General features: G+C 46.1%; 1 protein-coding gene across 11 annotated transcripts in view; it reads left to right on the top strand.

Moving 5' to 3' along the window:
* The window catches only part of LOC118379901 (LIM and calponin homology domains-containing protein 1-like), a 146,090-nt gene that overhangs the window by 93,685 nt on the left and 38,212 nt on the right, over positions 1-14,193 (top strand). For all 11 annotated transcript variants that reach the window (XM_035766925.2, XM_035766920.2, XM_035766906.2 and 8 more), the window contains 2 exons: positions 1,427-1,628; positions 7,944-8,235. In XM_035766925.2, the coding sequence (XP_035622818.1) occupies positions 1,427-1,628; positions 7,944-8,235 (494 nt within the window). The remainder of the gene's footprint in view (positions 1-1,426; positions 1,629-7,943; positions 8,236-14,193) is intronic.

The following is a 14,193-nucleotide window of genomic DNA, read 5'->3' as shown; positions in this document are numbered from 1 at the left end:
GATGCGTACAGGGATAGATGTAAGGCTTTGACATGGCTCAGTTTGTTGTATCCTAGTGATAGCAATGACAAGGTTGGGGGTTCAATTCCTGGAAGGGTGGTTTATTTGTACGTCTTTGTAGATGTTCAGAGTAGTTTTGCAGTTGTTAGGTGGCTGTACTATTAGGAACGTTAGACTAGAAGGGACTGTCCGATCTAAGCATATGTTTTCTTTGGCAAACGTAAGGATGTTATGACGCAAACTCCCCTCGGGTGCACTGATGCTTTCACTACTCCATCCTTTATCTCACCCTTCCCCTCATCATGGAGTCATCCCCAGAAGAGAATGCTCTTTGCTCTTTCTCCCCCCCCATTCCCACCTCTCTCTTTGTCCAGGGATGATCTCAGGCCTTCAACTGGTCCTCCAGAACCAGTGTGTGTCACCTGGACTATGGCTTTTTACAGCCCCCCAGGGACATATAGGGACGTAGCTGTAGCAACCGTTCTGAGCGTGAGGTCACTCCTCTTCCATTTATTCCATTCTCCCACTATTATTCTCTATAAATGAGAAATGACCACTTAACCTAGAATGCTTTCCCAGATGTCTTTATAGTCCAGAATAACAGGGCCACATCTCCACTTAACAAAAGGTAATGATAGTGACTTAAAGTGAGAGAGAAATTCAATAGGTTTATGAAATCCTGTTACACGCAATACAGGAGGTGTATTAATGCTGGGCAGGAACCAAAACCTGCACACTCATTAGCTTCAGGTCCACTGCTGTTGTCCTATGAACCCTATAGGAATCCCCCCCCCTAGAGTTGCCACTCAAAGCCAGCCATTGTACCCCACACCCCCCCACCCACCATGAGGTCAGCCAAGTAGGACCCCAGCATCCTCCTTCACTCAGGATCTGGCACAGGGAATAGGTCTGAGGAATTGAAAGACTGAGTAGATTGGAGGGTAAGGGGGGAAAATGGGTTGGGGGGGATAGGGGTGGGTGGAGAACGGGATAGTGTGGGAGGGATGGAGAGGGGGAGTGGAAGGGAGCAGGAGAGAGGAGTAGAGGGAGGGACAGGAGGGTTTGAGGAAAAGAGAAGGGGCAGTGGAGAGGGAGAAAGAGGTGGTAGGTGTCAGCCATGAGAGGGAAAGAGAAACAGGGCTGGTCCAGGAGGTTCCTCCGGCAGACGGGAAGGAAAAGCCTTTCCTCAACCCTGGAAACTAGAGAAGCCACAGATAGGGTTACACTGTGCAGCTTAAAACACAGAGACCGAAGAGGAATATCAATTAGAATTGGAAAGAGGAAGTGAATGTACTTGTCCGTGTTGGAGGAATCATGGTGAAGGAGGGATCCAGATTGGATGGGGTATTGGGATCTCAACACAATCTTTTTACATTGACGTGTGTGTGTGCATAAATTTGCATGCTTGTGCATTTGTGTGTCAAAGGAGGCAGAGGACACTGAGAGCCCCCAGCGCAGCATACGGGACAGCGGCTACATCGACTGCTGGGACTCGGAGCGTAGCGACTCGCTCTCCCCGCCTCGCCACGGCCGAGAGGACTCCTTCGACAGCCTGGACTCATTCGGCTCACGCTCCAGACAGACGCCCTCGCCGGACGTAGTGGTCGCCCGCGGCATTGGCAGTGATGGTAAGACGCTAGACGCCCGGATGGGTCACACTGCACACACAAGTCACATGCTTTTACTGTCTCATACTGTCTGGTGTTACCTGGGTCAAAACCTAACAGAAGAAAATGGACAAAACCGGGAGGGACTAACTGAACTTGAATTCTCATTTTCGTTGTAAAACATTTTCTGTTGCTAAATGGTGTGCACCCTGTTGTGTTATAGTGGCTTGCATAGCTGTAACTGTTTTGTTCATGTAGCTGTCATCACATAGTGACTTACCTCATTCACCACCAATGGTTTATTCTGTGCACTTTAATGATGCATGTCAGGCATTTTCACATACAGTGTCATTGGGGCAGGTGGTGGAATAGTCACTGTCAGCTGGTCTGAAACTAGCTGCCCCTATTTGCTCTTTTCAACCTCCAATCTATGTGATCATCTGTCAGGGTATCTCCATCTCAGCCCAGCTCTGTTATTGACATATGTACAAAGGAGGTTTTGTGTTTATTCCTCGGGCCCAATGTTTAGGGCTGTTGCTGTGGGTTACGTCTCTTTGAAGGCCCTCTTGAAGAGACATGGAGAGAGAGAATTGAGATCAGGTGGTGGAGAGAGGAGATTGCAGTCTTGACTGACGGGTTGCAACATATTCTAGTGGAGCTGTTTTTTACATACCAATTCTTCAACTGTTACAATCTGTGGTGTTGCACTAGATGATACCTGAGAGTGATGCATATCAGTCACAGTGGGTGTGAGTGTTCTGTCTGTCATCTGTAGTGTTGCACTAGAATTAAGATACCTGAGAGTGATCCATATCAGTCACAGTGGGTGTGGGTGTTTCTGCTTGAAATATAGGGGCATACTCAATCTTGTGCCTATATTTGTATGCACACCTAGGGACATATGCGCATGCACACATACACCATTATTGATTGATATAATTCCTCTCCTCTCTTATACAGGCCTATGCTACCTTTGAGGACTATCTTTTGTATATTAGCAGCTGCAATGTCAACACAAGACTAGCAAGCTCTCCATCAAATGCACCAGAGGAAAAATAAGATGTGTGTTTTATGTATTTTCCAGGCAAGGAAAGAGAAGCCAAGAACTAGGTTCTGTATTTTAAAACTCTATGATGCTCCAACCAGAGCCTTTTAAAACCCTGATTGTTCAAGGGGGATTGAGACAAAATGAGACCTAACCATAACCACACAAGCCTAGCCTGCTTTAATCTTTATATATGTCTGTGTACGTGCGCGTATATTAAAACTTAGCAACAAATAACAGAAACGTCCTCTCATTGTCAGCTGCTTATTTTCAGAAAACTTAACATGTGTAAATATTTGTATGAACATAAGATTCAACAACTGAGACATAAACTAAACAAGTTCCACAGACATGTGACTAACAGTCCAGGGCCTCTCAGCCTACTGTGGACAGTCTGAGCACTGATGGAGGGATTGTGCGTTCCTATTGTAACTCGGGCATTTGTTTTTGCCATCCTGTACCTATCCCGCAGGTGTGATGTTCGCATGTACCGATCCTGTGCAGGTGTTGTTACAAGTGGTCTGCCACTGCGAGGATGATCAGCTGTCCATCCCATCTCCCTGTAGCGCCGTCTTAGGTGTCTCACAGTACAGACATGGCAATTTATTGCCCTGGCCACATCTGCAGTCCTCATGCCTCCTTGGAGCATGCCTAAGGCACGTTCACGCAGATGAGCAGGGACCCTGGGCATCTTTCTTTTGGTGTTTTTCAGAGTCAGTAGAAAGGCCTCTTTAGTGTCCTAAGTTTTCATACTGTGACCTTAATTGCCTACCGTCTGTAAGCTGTTAGTGTCTTAACGACCATTCCACAGGTGCATGTTCATTAATTGAACAATCATGGGAAACAGTGTTTAAACCCTTTATAATGAAGATCTGTGAAGTTATTTGGATTTTTACGAATGATCTTTGAAAGACAGGGTCCTGAAAAAGGGACGTTTCTGTTTTTGCTGAGTTTATTTATATATGTGGACTAGCAAGATGTTGCATGCATGCAGATGGTTATTATTTAAGCTGCCTGTCCACGTTTGACCCTATGCAGCTCAGGTAGCTATGCTCCCATCTGTTTTTCTCACTGTTTTTTGTGCACTTTTTGCTGGGCACAACTCCCCCCCCCCACTGTGTGTGCCCGCGTGTGTTTTCATTTTGGAGAGTGCGCTGGTGTCAGACAATGGATGGAAAGGATTAAAGCAACAGCTCTGCTTAAATGTCCATATTCCAATGCATCCGCCATGTTCACAATGGTCGCATGTAACATGCGATGCTGTGAGTAATGTTTCATGTCGGAAAGACAGACACGTCAACTGCTGTAAAAAATAATTTACATTTTTTTTTAAAAATGATGCACTGCAAGGAAGTCTGTCTGGAGTCTGAATTCTAGCTTGGCTGAAACTGAAGGTGTTTTTTAACTTCATGCTAGTCATAAGTTACCATAGGAAGTAGGTAAGTAGTATCACACAGTATAATTGTCAAAGCAACCTCTTAACTTTTAATGGAGGCTTGTAAAAGGTTGCAATGTTTCACGAAGTCTTTTGGCTGAGATTCTGGGAACTAAAGGCAACACATGGGCTGAGACCAATATTCCTGTCGAGGGCTAGGGTGTGTTATTGTTTGGAAGGAAGTGGGGAGGAAATGTCTGTGTCGATGGGTGAAAGTGCTCAGAGCTGGATTTTTGGTTTGCAGGGAGATGTTTAGTTGATGTTTGTTTGATTTAAAGTGTGTGTGTGTGTGTGTGTGTGTGTGTGTGTGTGTGTGTGTGTGTGTATAAATATATGTACATGTATATAAATATATGTACATACATATATATGTAATGTCCTTAAAACAAGTCAAAATGAGGCTCAGTATTGTGTGTGGCCTCCGCGTGCCTTTATGACCTCCCTACAACGCCTGGGCATGCTCCTGATGAGGTGGCGGATGGTCTCCTGAAGGATCTCCTCCCAGACCTGGACTAAAGCATCCGCCAACTCCTGGACAGTCTGTGGTGCAACGTGGCGTTGGTGGATGGAGTGAGACATGATGTCCCAGATGTGCTCAATTGGATTCAGGTCTGGGGAACGGGCGGGCCAGTCCATAGCATCAATGCCTTCCTCTTGCAGGAACACTCCCGCCACATGAGGTCTAGCATTGTCTTGCATTAGGAGGAACCCAGGGCCAACCGCACCAGCATATGGTCTCGCAAGGGGTCTGAGGATCTCATCTCGGTACCTAATGGCAGTCAGGCTACCTCTGGTGAGCACATGGAGGGCTGTGCGGCCCCCAAAGAAATGCCACCACACACCATGACTGACCCACTGCCAAACTGGTCATGCTGGAGGATGTTGCAGGCAGCAGAACGTTCTCCACTGCGTCTCCAGACTCTGTCACATGTGCTCAGTGTGAACCTGCTTTCATCTGTGAAGAGCACAGGGCGCCAGTGGCAAATTTGCCAATCTTGGTGTTCTCTGGCAAATGCCAAATGTCCTGCACGGTGTTGGGCTGTAAGCACAACCCCCACCTGTGGACGTCGGGCCCTCCATACCACCCTCATGGAGTCTGTTTCTGACCATTTGAGCAGACACATACACATTTTTGGCCTGCTGGGGGTAATTTTGCAGGGCTCTGGCAGTGCTCCTCCTGCTCCTCCTTGCACAAAGGCGGCAGGTAGCGGTCCTGCTGCTGGGTTGTTGCCCTCCTACGGCCTCCTCCACGTCTCCTGATGTACTGGCCTGTCTCCTGGTAGCGCCTCCATGCTCTGGACACTATACTCACAGACACAGCAAACCTTCTTGCCACAGCTCGCATTGATGTTCCATCCTGGATGAGCTGCACTACCGGAGCCACTTGTGTGTGTTGTAGACTCCGTCTCATGCTACCACTAGAGTGAAAGCACCACCAGCATTCAAAAGTGACCAAAACATCAGCCAGGAAGCATAGGAACTGAGAAGTGGTCTGTGGTCACCACCTGCAGAACCACTCCTTTATTGGGGGTGTCTTGCTAATTGCCTATAATTTCGAGTTACGTTGTGTTGTTTAAGTGATCCCTTTATTTTTTTTGAGGTGTGTGTGTGTGTGTGTGTGTGTGTGTGTGTGTGTGTGTGTGTGTGTGTGTGTGTGTGTGTGTGTGTGTGTGTGTGTGTGTGTGTGTGTGTGTGTGTGTGTGTGTGTGTTAGTGTCATTTAGCAGACGCTCTTATCCAAAGCGACTTATAGTAGTGAGTGCGTACATTTTCATATTTGTTTGTACTGGTCCCCCGTGGGAATCAATCCCACAACCCTGGCATTGTAAGTGCCACATGGTATCAACTGAGCCACACAGGACCGACCACATTGTGTTTGCTATTGGTTTGTAGGGAAACGCTTATTTGATGTGTTTGCTATTCATTTGTAAAGATGTTTTATTATTGGTTTGTTGCGAAAGGCATTGAGAGGTCTGTTTTTCTATTGGATTGAAAGGAAGCATTGAGTTGTTGGTGGGTTTTTTTTGTATTGGTTTATAGGGAAACATTGAGCTATTGATGCTGGGTTGGCCATATAGGTAAACATTGAGTGGTTTTAGTGAAATTAATTTAGTGAGACCAGCTGTACATTAAAGATGTTCACTGTCCTAACCACAGTGCCTCGCCCAGGCCATCTCCAGCCCTGGGCTCATCTAACTCTAATTGACTCTGGAACAGTTCCAGGAGACCTCCTGGAGGCTCACACTCTTGGTCTGAGAACAGCAGGACAGAAGAGAGATCATTCAATGATGAGGCTCCCAATCATGACTGTTTATACAAATTAGCTACAGTTTTCCATGGTCCAGGCCTTCCTTAAGCTGCTATCACCATTCTGCTCTCAAACTCACTGTGGAAGCTACCTCAGAGGATTTTAATTTCATCTCCAAAAGAAATGTGATAATGGCAGCCCTCTTTTGTCAGGGGTTATGTAAATCAACGCACACTGGATAAATAGACATATTTGTGTTACTAGCAAGAGGCCACTTCTGTACTCTCTTCCCTATTCTAGTCTTCACTCTTCTCTATTCCTCCCTCTTCTATTCTTCCCTGTTAACAGTAGTCCACATGTTTACATTTTAGTAATTTAGCAGATGCTCTTATCCAGAGAGACTTACAGGAGCAATTGGAGTTAAGTGCCTGGCTCAAGGGCACATCGACATATTTTTCACCTAGTAGGCTCTGACTCGAACAAGCGACCTTTCAGTTACTGGCCCAACATTCTTAACCGCTATGCTACCTGCCATTTACTGGTAACATGTGGTTTTCTGTTGACATGTGGTTTACTGTTGACAGGAGACCACAGGTTGACAGGAGACCACAGGTTGACAGGAGACCACGGGTTGACAGGAGACCACGGGTTGACAGGAGACCACGGGTTGACAGGAGACCACGGGTTGACAGGAGACCACGGGTCAGTTGTTATGGGCTGCATGCATTAGTGGCACCTGCTTATGGTTCCAATTGAAGCTGTTGAAGGGTTAAACCCCTCCACTTTACAACCTATGGTCAATTTGAAGCAGAAGTACCTTAAGGCCTCTATAGGCTTTATCTGTCAAAAAGTGAATGTTTGCGTCCCAAATGGCATCCTCTGGGCTCTGGTCAAAAGTAGTTTACTTTCAAGGTGAAATAGGGTGCCATTTGGGAAGCATAAATCTCTAAGTGGAGAATGGCAGGACCTTAAAGGATGAATTTATGTGGAAGAGAGGGAGGGAAGACCTTAAGCGATGAGGTTCTGCACAACCAAATGTTACTATTTTGGGTTAATTTGATGGTTGACAAGAGCGATCAAACAGTATCTACCTTCGCCCATAATAAGTATACTGTACAGTTTGTTTAAGGAAGCCTAGAAAGGTGCATAGGTGGTAAAATAGAGACTTCACTGGCAGACTGCTAAGTCACATGATCATCTAGGCCAGGTACTGGGGGACTCCTAATGTACTGGTGTTCTTTTAAACTGATTCTTGTGGTTTATTTCCATTTTAACAGTCTATGGCTATATCAGACTCAGAGCTCTTAAAGACACAATCTAGAAAGTTTTCTGCTGTTCAATGGTCTGTTTAATTGATACTGGGGTGTTTCTAGCATACCTCTAGACCACTCTTAGTAATGTCTATCCAAGTTGAGAGGTCAGTGGTTGGATAGCATCATTAAAATGAAAACCAATGAATAAAGTGGTCCTTTTAGTCCAGGATTGGTAAACGCTGATGTCTAATTTTAAAAACCTAAGCAGTTATTTCTCTTTCTCGGTGGGTGGGGCAACGTTTCATGGGGGTACTGTGGTGGTTTAAGTCAGTCTCTCCCTCGTTTGTACCCACCAGGCCGTGGCAGCGACTCCGAGTCCGACGCCGGACCCCACGGGGGCAGGAAGCTGCCAGACGTGCGCAAGGATGACATGCTGGCTCGGCGGACCTCGGTGAGCGAGCCCCGCGTGATGGTGCCCTTCAATCAGTACCTGCCCAACAAGAGCAACGCCAGTGGCTATGTGCCCACACCGCTGCGCAGGAAAAGGGGTGACCACGAGAGCCGGGAGGAGGGCAGTGGAGGGGGTGGAGGCAGCCGCAAGAGCTGGAGTACCGCCACCTCGCCCATAGGAGGCGATATACCCTTCAGGTGAGCATTGGTGATGTAATAAGTGATAGATAGATTGGAACAGAGCCTACTACCACTACTAAGTGGAATGCTAGTATGGATATTCGATCGTAGCCATGGTGTGATTTGGTAAATGTGTTGCACTCTTTTCTCCAGGAAAACTTGATCATTTTTAACTCCTATGTATGTCAATTGCTACACTTTGACAGACCAGTTCAGACAGACCCAAGCCAATAGATAGTGGGAGGTGTTTCAATAGCAGTAGGAGACCAATATGCTAATATTGTATTTGTCATATATTGAAAAAGTACATCTCATACTCTATTGTTCAAAAGGATAACTGTTCTCCAAAATACTCATCACCACTCGATTGGTGCACACACCTTAGCAGCTCGTTAGCCTAGTGTTCTTTTTTAGCTACAGATAACACAAGCCTAATGGGCCATCAATCTAAACATTAGCCAAAATGCTAATGGAGGTTCTGTTATTACCATTGAGACGAAAGAAACTCTGAGCCCTTAGTCTATCTTTTCTAGAAGTGTTGGCATGTTTATTTTTTTAAATTTTATTTTACCTTTATTTAACTAGGCAAGTCAGTTAAGAACAAATTCTAGGAACAGTGGGTTAACTGCCTGTTCACGGGCAGAACGACAGATTCGTACCTTGTCAGCTCGGGGGTTTGAACTTGCAACCTTCCAGTTACTTGTCCAACGCTCTAACCACTAGGCTACCCTGCCGCCCCAGGGTGGTGGTGATGGACTGCTTCTCTCCGGAACACCGATATGTTGTTTCTTCCACCAGACCTCACACAGCACTTCGAAAACCGCTACCGTCAGCCAATTTTCCTTCATATTGTCATTTCCCCAACGCACAAAGGAGACTGGGAGACTGGGAATGTCTTGTCTGATGTGGAACATGCATGTTTAAAGAGATTTTTCTGTACTTTTGTTTACTATTTAGCCAGTAGTTCTGAAAGTAGTTCTCATGAGCCAAAAATTCTCTTTGAAAATTACCTAACGTAGCACGCAATTTTCCAGATATGCAGACGTGCACCATGTCTTTGCTCTCTCTCTCTCCCTCTGCTGTGGGTGCGTCATGTGTGTATTGATAGCTGTATCTGTTATGGCGAGAGGCTGAAGCTCATTGGTTGCGCTTGATTTGCTAGGGGGCAGGCCCACATGGGGGAAAATGTGGCATCCAGAAAAACAGTTGTTTTCAAACTAGGGATTCCGCACCCCTGAGGGGCCCTCATCTTGATGAGTTGAAATCTGGTGTGTGTGCGCTTACGAGCATGTGTGTGAGCGTGCTTTCATGTGTGCACACAGAGTACATGCATACATACTGTACAAACACATGCATACATAAACTCAGCAAAAAAAGAAACGACCCCGTCTTTCAAAGATAATTTGTAAAAATCCAAATAACTTCACAGATCTTCATTGTAAAGGGTTTAAACTCTGTTTCCCATGCTTGTTCAATGAACCATAAACAACAAATGAACATGCACCTGTGGAACGGTCGTTAAGCCACTGAAAAACACCAGAAGAAAGATGCCCAGGGTCACTGCTCATCTGCGTGAACATGCCATAAGCATGTTACAAGGAGGCATGAGGATTGCAGATGTGACCAGGGCAATAAATTGCAATGTCCATATTGTGAGACGCCTAAGACAGCGCTATAGGGAGACCGCACAGACAGCTGATTGTCCTCGCAGTGGCAGACCACGTGTAACAACATCTGCACATGATTGGTACATCCGAACATCACACCTGCAGGACAGCTACAGGGTGGCAACAACTGCCCGAGTTACTCCAGGAACGCACAATCCCTCCATCAATGACCCTCCAGCATGCCACCAGCCATACTGCTTGTTCTGTGTGTGATTTCCTGCAAGACTGGAAAGTCAGTGTTCTGCCATGGCCAGCGAAGAGCTCAAATCTCAATCCCTTTGAGCACGGTTGATTTTGCCCCCCCCCCCCCTTTATTCAGGGACACATTATTCCATTTCTGTTAGTCACATGTCTGTGGAACTTGTTCAGTTTGTCTGTTGTTGAATCTTATGTTCATACAAATATTTACACATTTAAGTTTGCTTAAAATAAACGCAGTTGACAGTGAGAGGATGTTTCTTTTTTTGCTGAGTTTACATGCATACATATGAGTGTGTTTGTTTACACTAGACGTCACCTACTAAATCGGGCCTTTGCTCCAACAGTACATCTGACCTTGTTGACATGGCATGGTTTGACTTTAAGCTTATTAGTTTAAACCAGACTTTAGATGTAACACCTACACACCACTCTCACACGATGACGAATACAGGATTCGTAATACGCAGGCTTCGCAATAGTATTGGAAGGATGACTGGCTTCCAGTTGGATTCATTCAGCAAACATCGTATTTCCTCTACGTGTGTCTCAATGCAAGGTTGTAATTGGAAAGAGTTAAACGTGTAAGTCGAAGTCAACAAGGAGCAAGTGTGAGCAGAGCAAGCAAGTGTGTCTCTGTGTTTACATGTGGGTGTGCAATTTTAGATCCTAAGGTCATGCTAGCCCTATCTGAGTAAATGTATGAGGACGTGTGCATGTGTCAGTGCATTTCTACACCTGTCTGTGCACTTGAATGAGATTGGCTTGAGCTTTTCACCGAGGTCATCGGGTCCCTGACCGACCAATACCAAACAGCACATTATTCTTCATTCAGCTTATTCGGCTTTTCAGTGACTCTTTATTCAAATGTTTTGAGATTTGTATTACATCATTATAATGTGTGATCTGTTAATTTGCTATTTTTTCCTTCCACATGTTTCCATTGGTGTGTTGCTTTTTGGTACTCCCATTGTCATTGTGCATATGATCACATTATCACTGTGTTTTGTGGTAATGCTTGCGTGTTTCACATGCCTTGCGGCTTTGTTTGTGCTACGCTGTGTTATCGTTGCATGTTGGTGTTGTGATTGCCGCTTGTGTGGGCGTGCGTGTGTGCTGGATGGATGGATGTATGTGTGTGTGTGTGTGTGTAACAGTCCAACCAAACTCCCCAACCTAGACGTACCCCCAGTTATAGCTCCTATTGAGCCCCCGTCCCCCGAGCTCCAAGCCCAACCCCTTCCCCAACCACAGAGTCAGTCAGAAGAACAACACAGGGATGAGGAAGAAATGGAGGAGAGAAAAGAGGAGGAAGGGAGGTTCACTCCGGCATGCCCGTGGAGACAGGAGTGGAAGGAGAGGGAGAAGTATGAGCTTCACTCCTACACCCCCCCTCAGCGCTCACAGACCCCCACACTCAACCACAGGGAGACTGCTATACACCTGACTGTGACCGCTGAGCAAAGGTGCCAATCACTGTGTGCCCTAACTCCTAAAGCTAAAACAATAACCCCTTACCAAAACAATCCCCAGATGAAACTTTCCCTTAGTCTCTTGTCTCATCAAGCCACAGTTCCAATGACCCTAACTTAATTAACCCTCTTTAGGATATCCCCGTAAAATGTATTGAAACCAAGGTGCCAATTTGATTTCCTTATATTGTTTTGGTGATGACACCTTCAAACACGCCCATGCAGATACTTCTAAAGACAACTACTTACACAAACTCTGGGAGATTCAGTGAACCATTTCATAAGAGCGTAACTTTTCCTGTTATTTTCCGACAAGGACATAACTGATGCTTATTTGGGGCCGTAGTGAGTTGAATTTGGATCCACCCTATGAATAGGTCTGCTTTCTCTGGCCTTTGATATCTGAAGACCTGGCTTGGCACTATGTTGGCTGACTAAACACACTAAAGATGAAATAGGACTTGTGTACAGGGCATGTTCCAAGTCTGCATCCTAAATGGCACACTATTCCTGATATAGTGCACTGTGGGCCCTGGTCCAAAGTAGGGGCACTATATAGGTAATACGGTGCCATTTAGGACATACCCAAGAGTTATTCTGGGGAGGTCCGAGGAACATTCCAAACATAAGCTGTGCTGTGGCCTAGTGTTTTTGTTGGCGTTGGCCACAGCTGCCCTCTTTCGCTGCATGTGATAACCAAGCTCAGAAGTTTGGGGTTTTGGTGTTTGCCAGGAGTCTGCAATGTTCGTTCTTTTTATTTCTGATGAGTCGCTCTGTGTTCCTGGCAGTTGTTTTGACATCCGTCCTGAAGCAACTTCTTATGGCCTTCTGCCTGTTAGTTGTTTGGCTACTGTTGATTACAGTTACATTCTAATCATTTAACATACGCTCTTGTCCAGAATGACTTTTGCTGCTTTCAACTAAAATCAAATCAAATGTTATTAGTCACATGCGCTGAATACAACAGCCTTACAGTGAAATGCATACTTATGAGCCTCTAACCAGCAATGCAGTTTTTTTAAAAACAGATAAGAAATAAAAGTAACAAGTAATTTAAGAGCAGCAGTAAAATAACAATGGCCAGACTATACAGGGGGGGTAACGGTGCGGGGGCACCGGTTAGTTGAGATAATATGTACATGTAGGTAAAGTTATTAAATTGACTATGCATAGATGATAACAACAGGGTAGCAGCGGTGTAAAAGAGGGGGGGGGGGTAATGCAAATAGTCTGGGTAGCCATTTGATTAGGTGTTAAGGAGTCTTATGGCTTGGGGGTAGAAGCTGTTTAGAAGCCTCTTGGACCAAGACTTGGCGCTCCGGTACCGCTTGCCGTGCGGTAGCAGAGAGAACAGTCTACAACTAGGGTGGCAGGAGTCATTGACCATTTTTAGGGCCTTCCTCTGACACCACCTGGTATAGAGGTCCTGGATGGCAGTGAGCTTGGCCCCAGTGATGCACTGGGCCATTTGCACTACCGTCTGTAGTGCCTTGCGGTCGGAGGCCGAGCAGTTACCATGCAGTGTTGCAACCAGTCGGGATGCTCTCGATGGTGCAGCTGTAGAACCTTTTGAGGATCTGAGGACCAATGCCAAATCTTTTCAGTCTCATGAGGGGGAATAGGTTCTGTTGTTCCCTCTTCACGACTGTCTTGGTGTGCTTGGACCATGTTAGTTTGTTGGCAATGTGGACACCATGGAACTTAAAGCTCTCAACCTGCTCCACTGCAGCCCTGTCGATGAGAATGGGGGGCGTGCTCGGTCCTCTTTTTCCTGTAGTCCAAAATAATCTCCTTTGTCGTGATCACATTGACGGAGAGGTTGTTGTCCTGGCACCACATGGTATAGGAGGGGACTGAGCACGCACCCCTGAGGGGCCCCTTTTTTGAGGATCAGCGTGGTGGATGTGTTGTTACCTACCCTTACCACTTGGGGGTGGCCTGTCAGGAAGTCCAGGATCCAGTTTCAGAGGGAGGTGTTTAGTCCCAGGGTCCTTAGCTTATTGATAAGCTTTGAGGGCACCATAGTGTTGAACGCTGAGCTGTAGTCAATGAATAGCATTCTCTCATAGGTGTTCCTTTTGTCTAGGTGGGAAAGGACAGTGTGGAGTGCAATAGAAATTGCATCTTTCGATCTGTTGGGTCGGTATGCAAATTGGTGTGGGCCTAGGGTTTCTGGGATAATGGTGTTGATGTGAGCCATGACCAGCCTTTCAAAGCACTTCATGGCTACAGATGTGAGTGCTACGGGTCGGTAGTCATTTAGGCAGGTTTCCTTAGTGATCTTGGACACAGGGACTATGGTGGCCTGCTTAAAACATGTTGGTACTACAGACTCGGACAGGGAGAGGTTGAAAATGTCAGGAAGACAATTGCCAGTTGGTCAGCGCATGCTCGCAGTGCACATCCTGGTAATCCATCTGGCCCTGCGGCCTTGTGAATGTTGACTTGTTTAAAAGTTTTACTCATATCGGCTGCTGTGATCAGTCTTCAGGAACAGCTGGTTCTCTCATGCATGTTTCAGTGCCATTTGCCTCTCGAAGCGAGCCTAGAAATAGTTCAGCTCGTCTGGTAGGCTTGTGTCCCTGGACAGCTCTCGGCTGTGCTTACCTTTGTTGTCTGTAATGATTTGCAAGCACGGC

The sequence above is a fragment of the Oncorhynchus keta genome, chromosome 4 (genome assembly GCF_023373465.1).
Source record: "Oncorhynchus keta strain PuntledgeMale-10-30-2019 chromosome 4, Oket_V2, whole genome shotgun sequence".
Lineage (NCBI taxonomy): Eukaryota > Metazoa > Chordata > Actinopteri > Salmoniformes > Salmonidae > Oncorhynchus > Oncorhynchus keta.
Note: the sequence above shows the minus strand (reverse complement) of the source record. Positions and strands in the feature narration are given on the sequence as shown.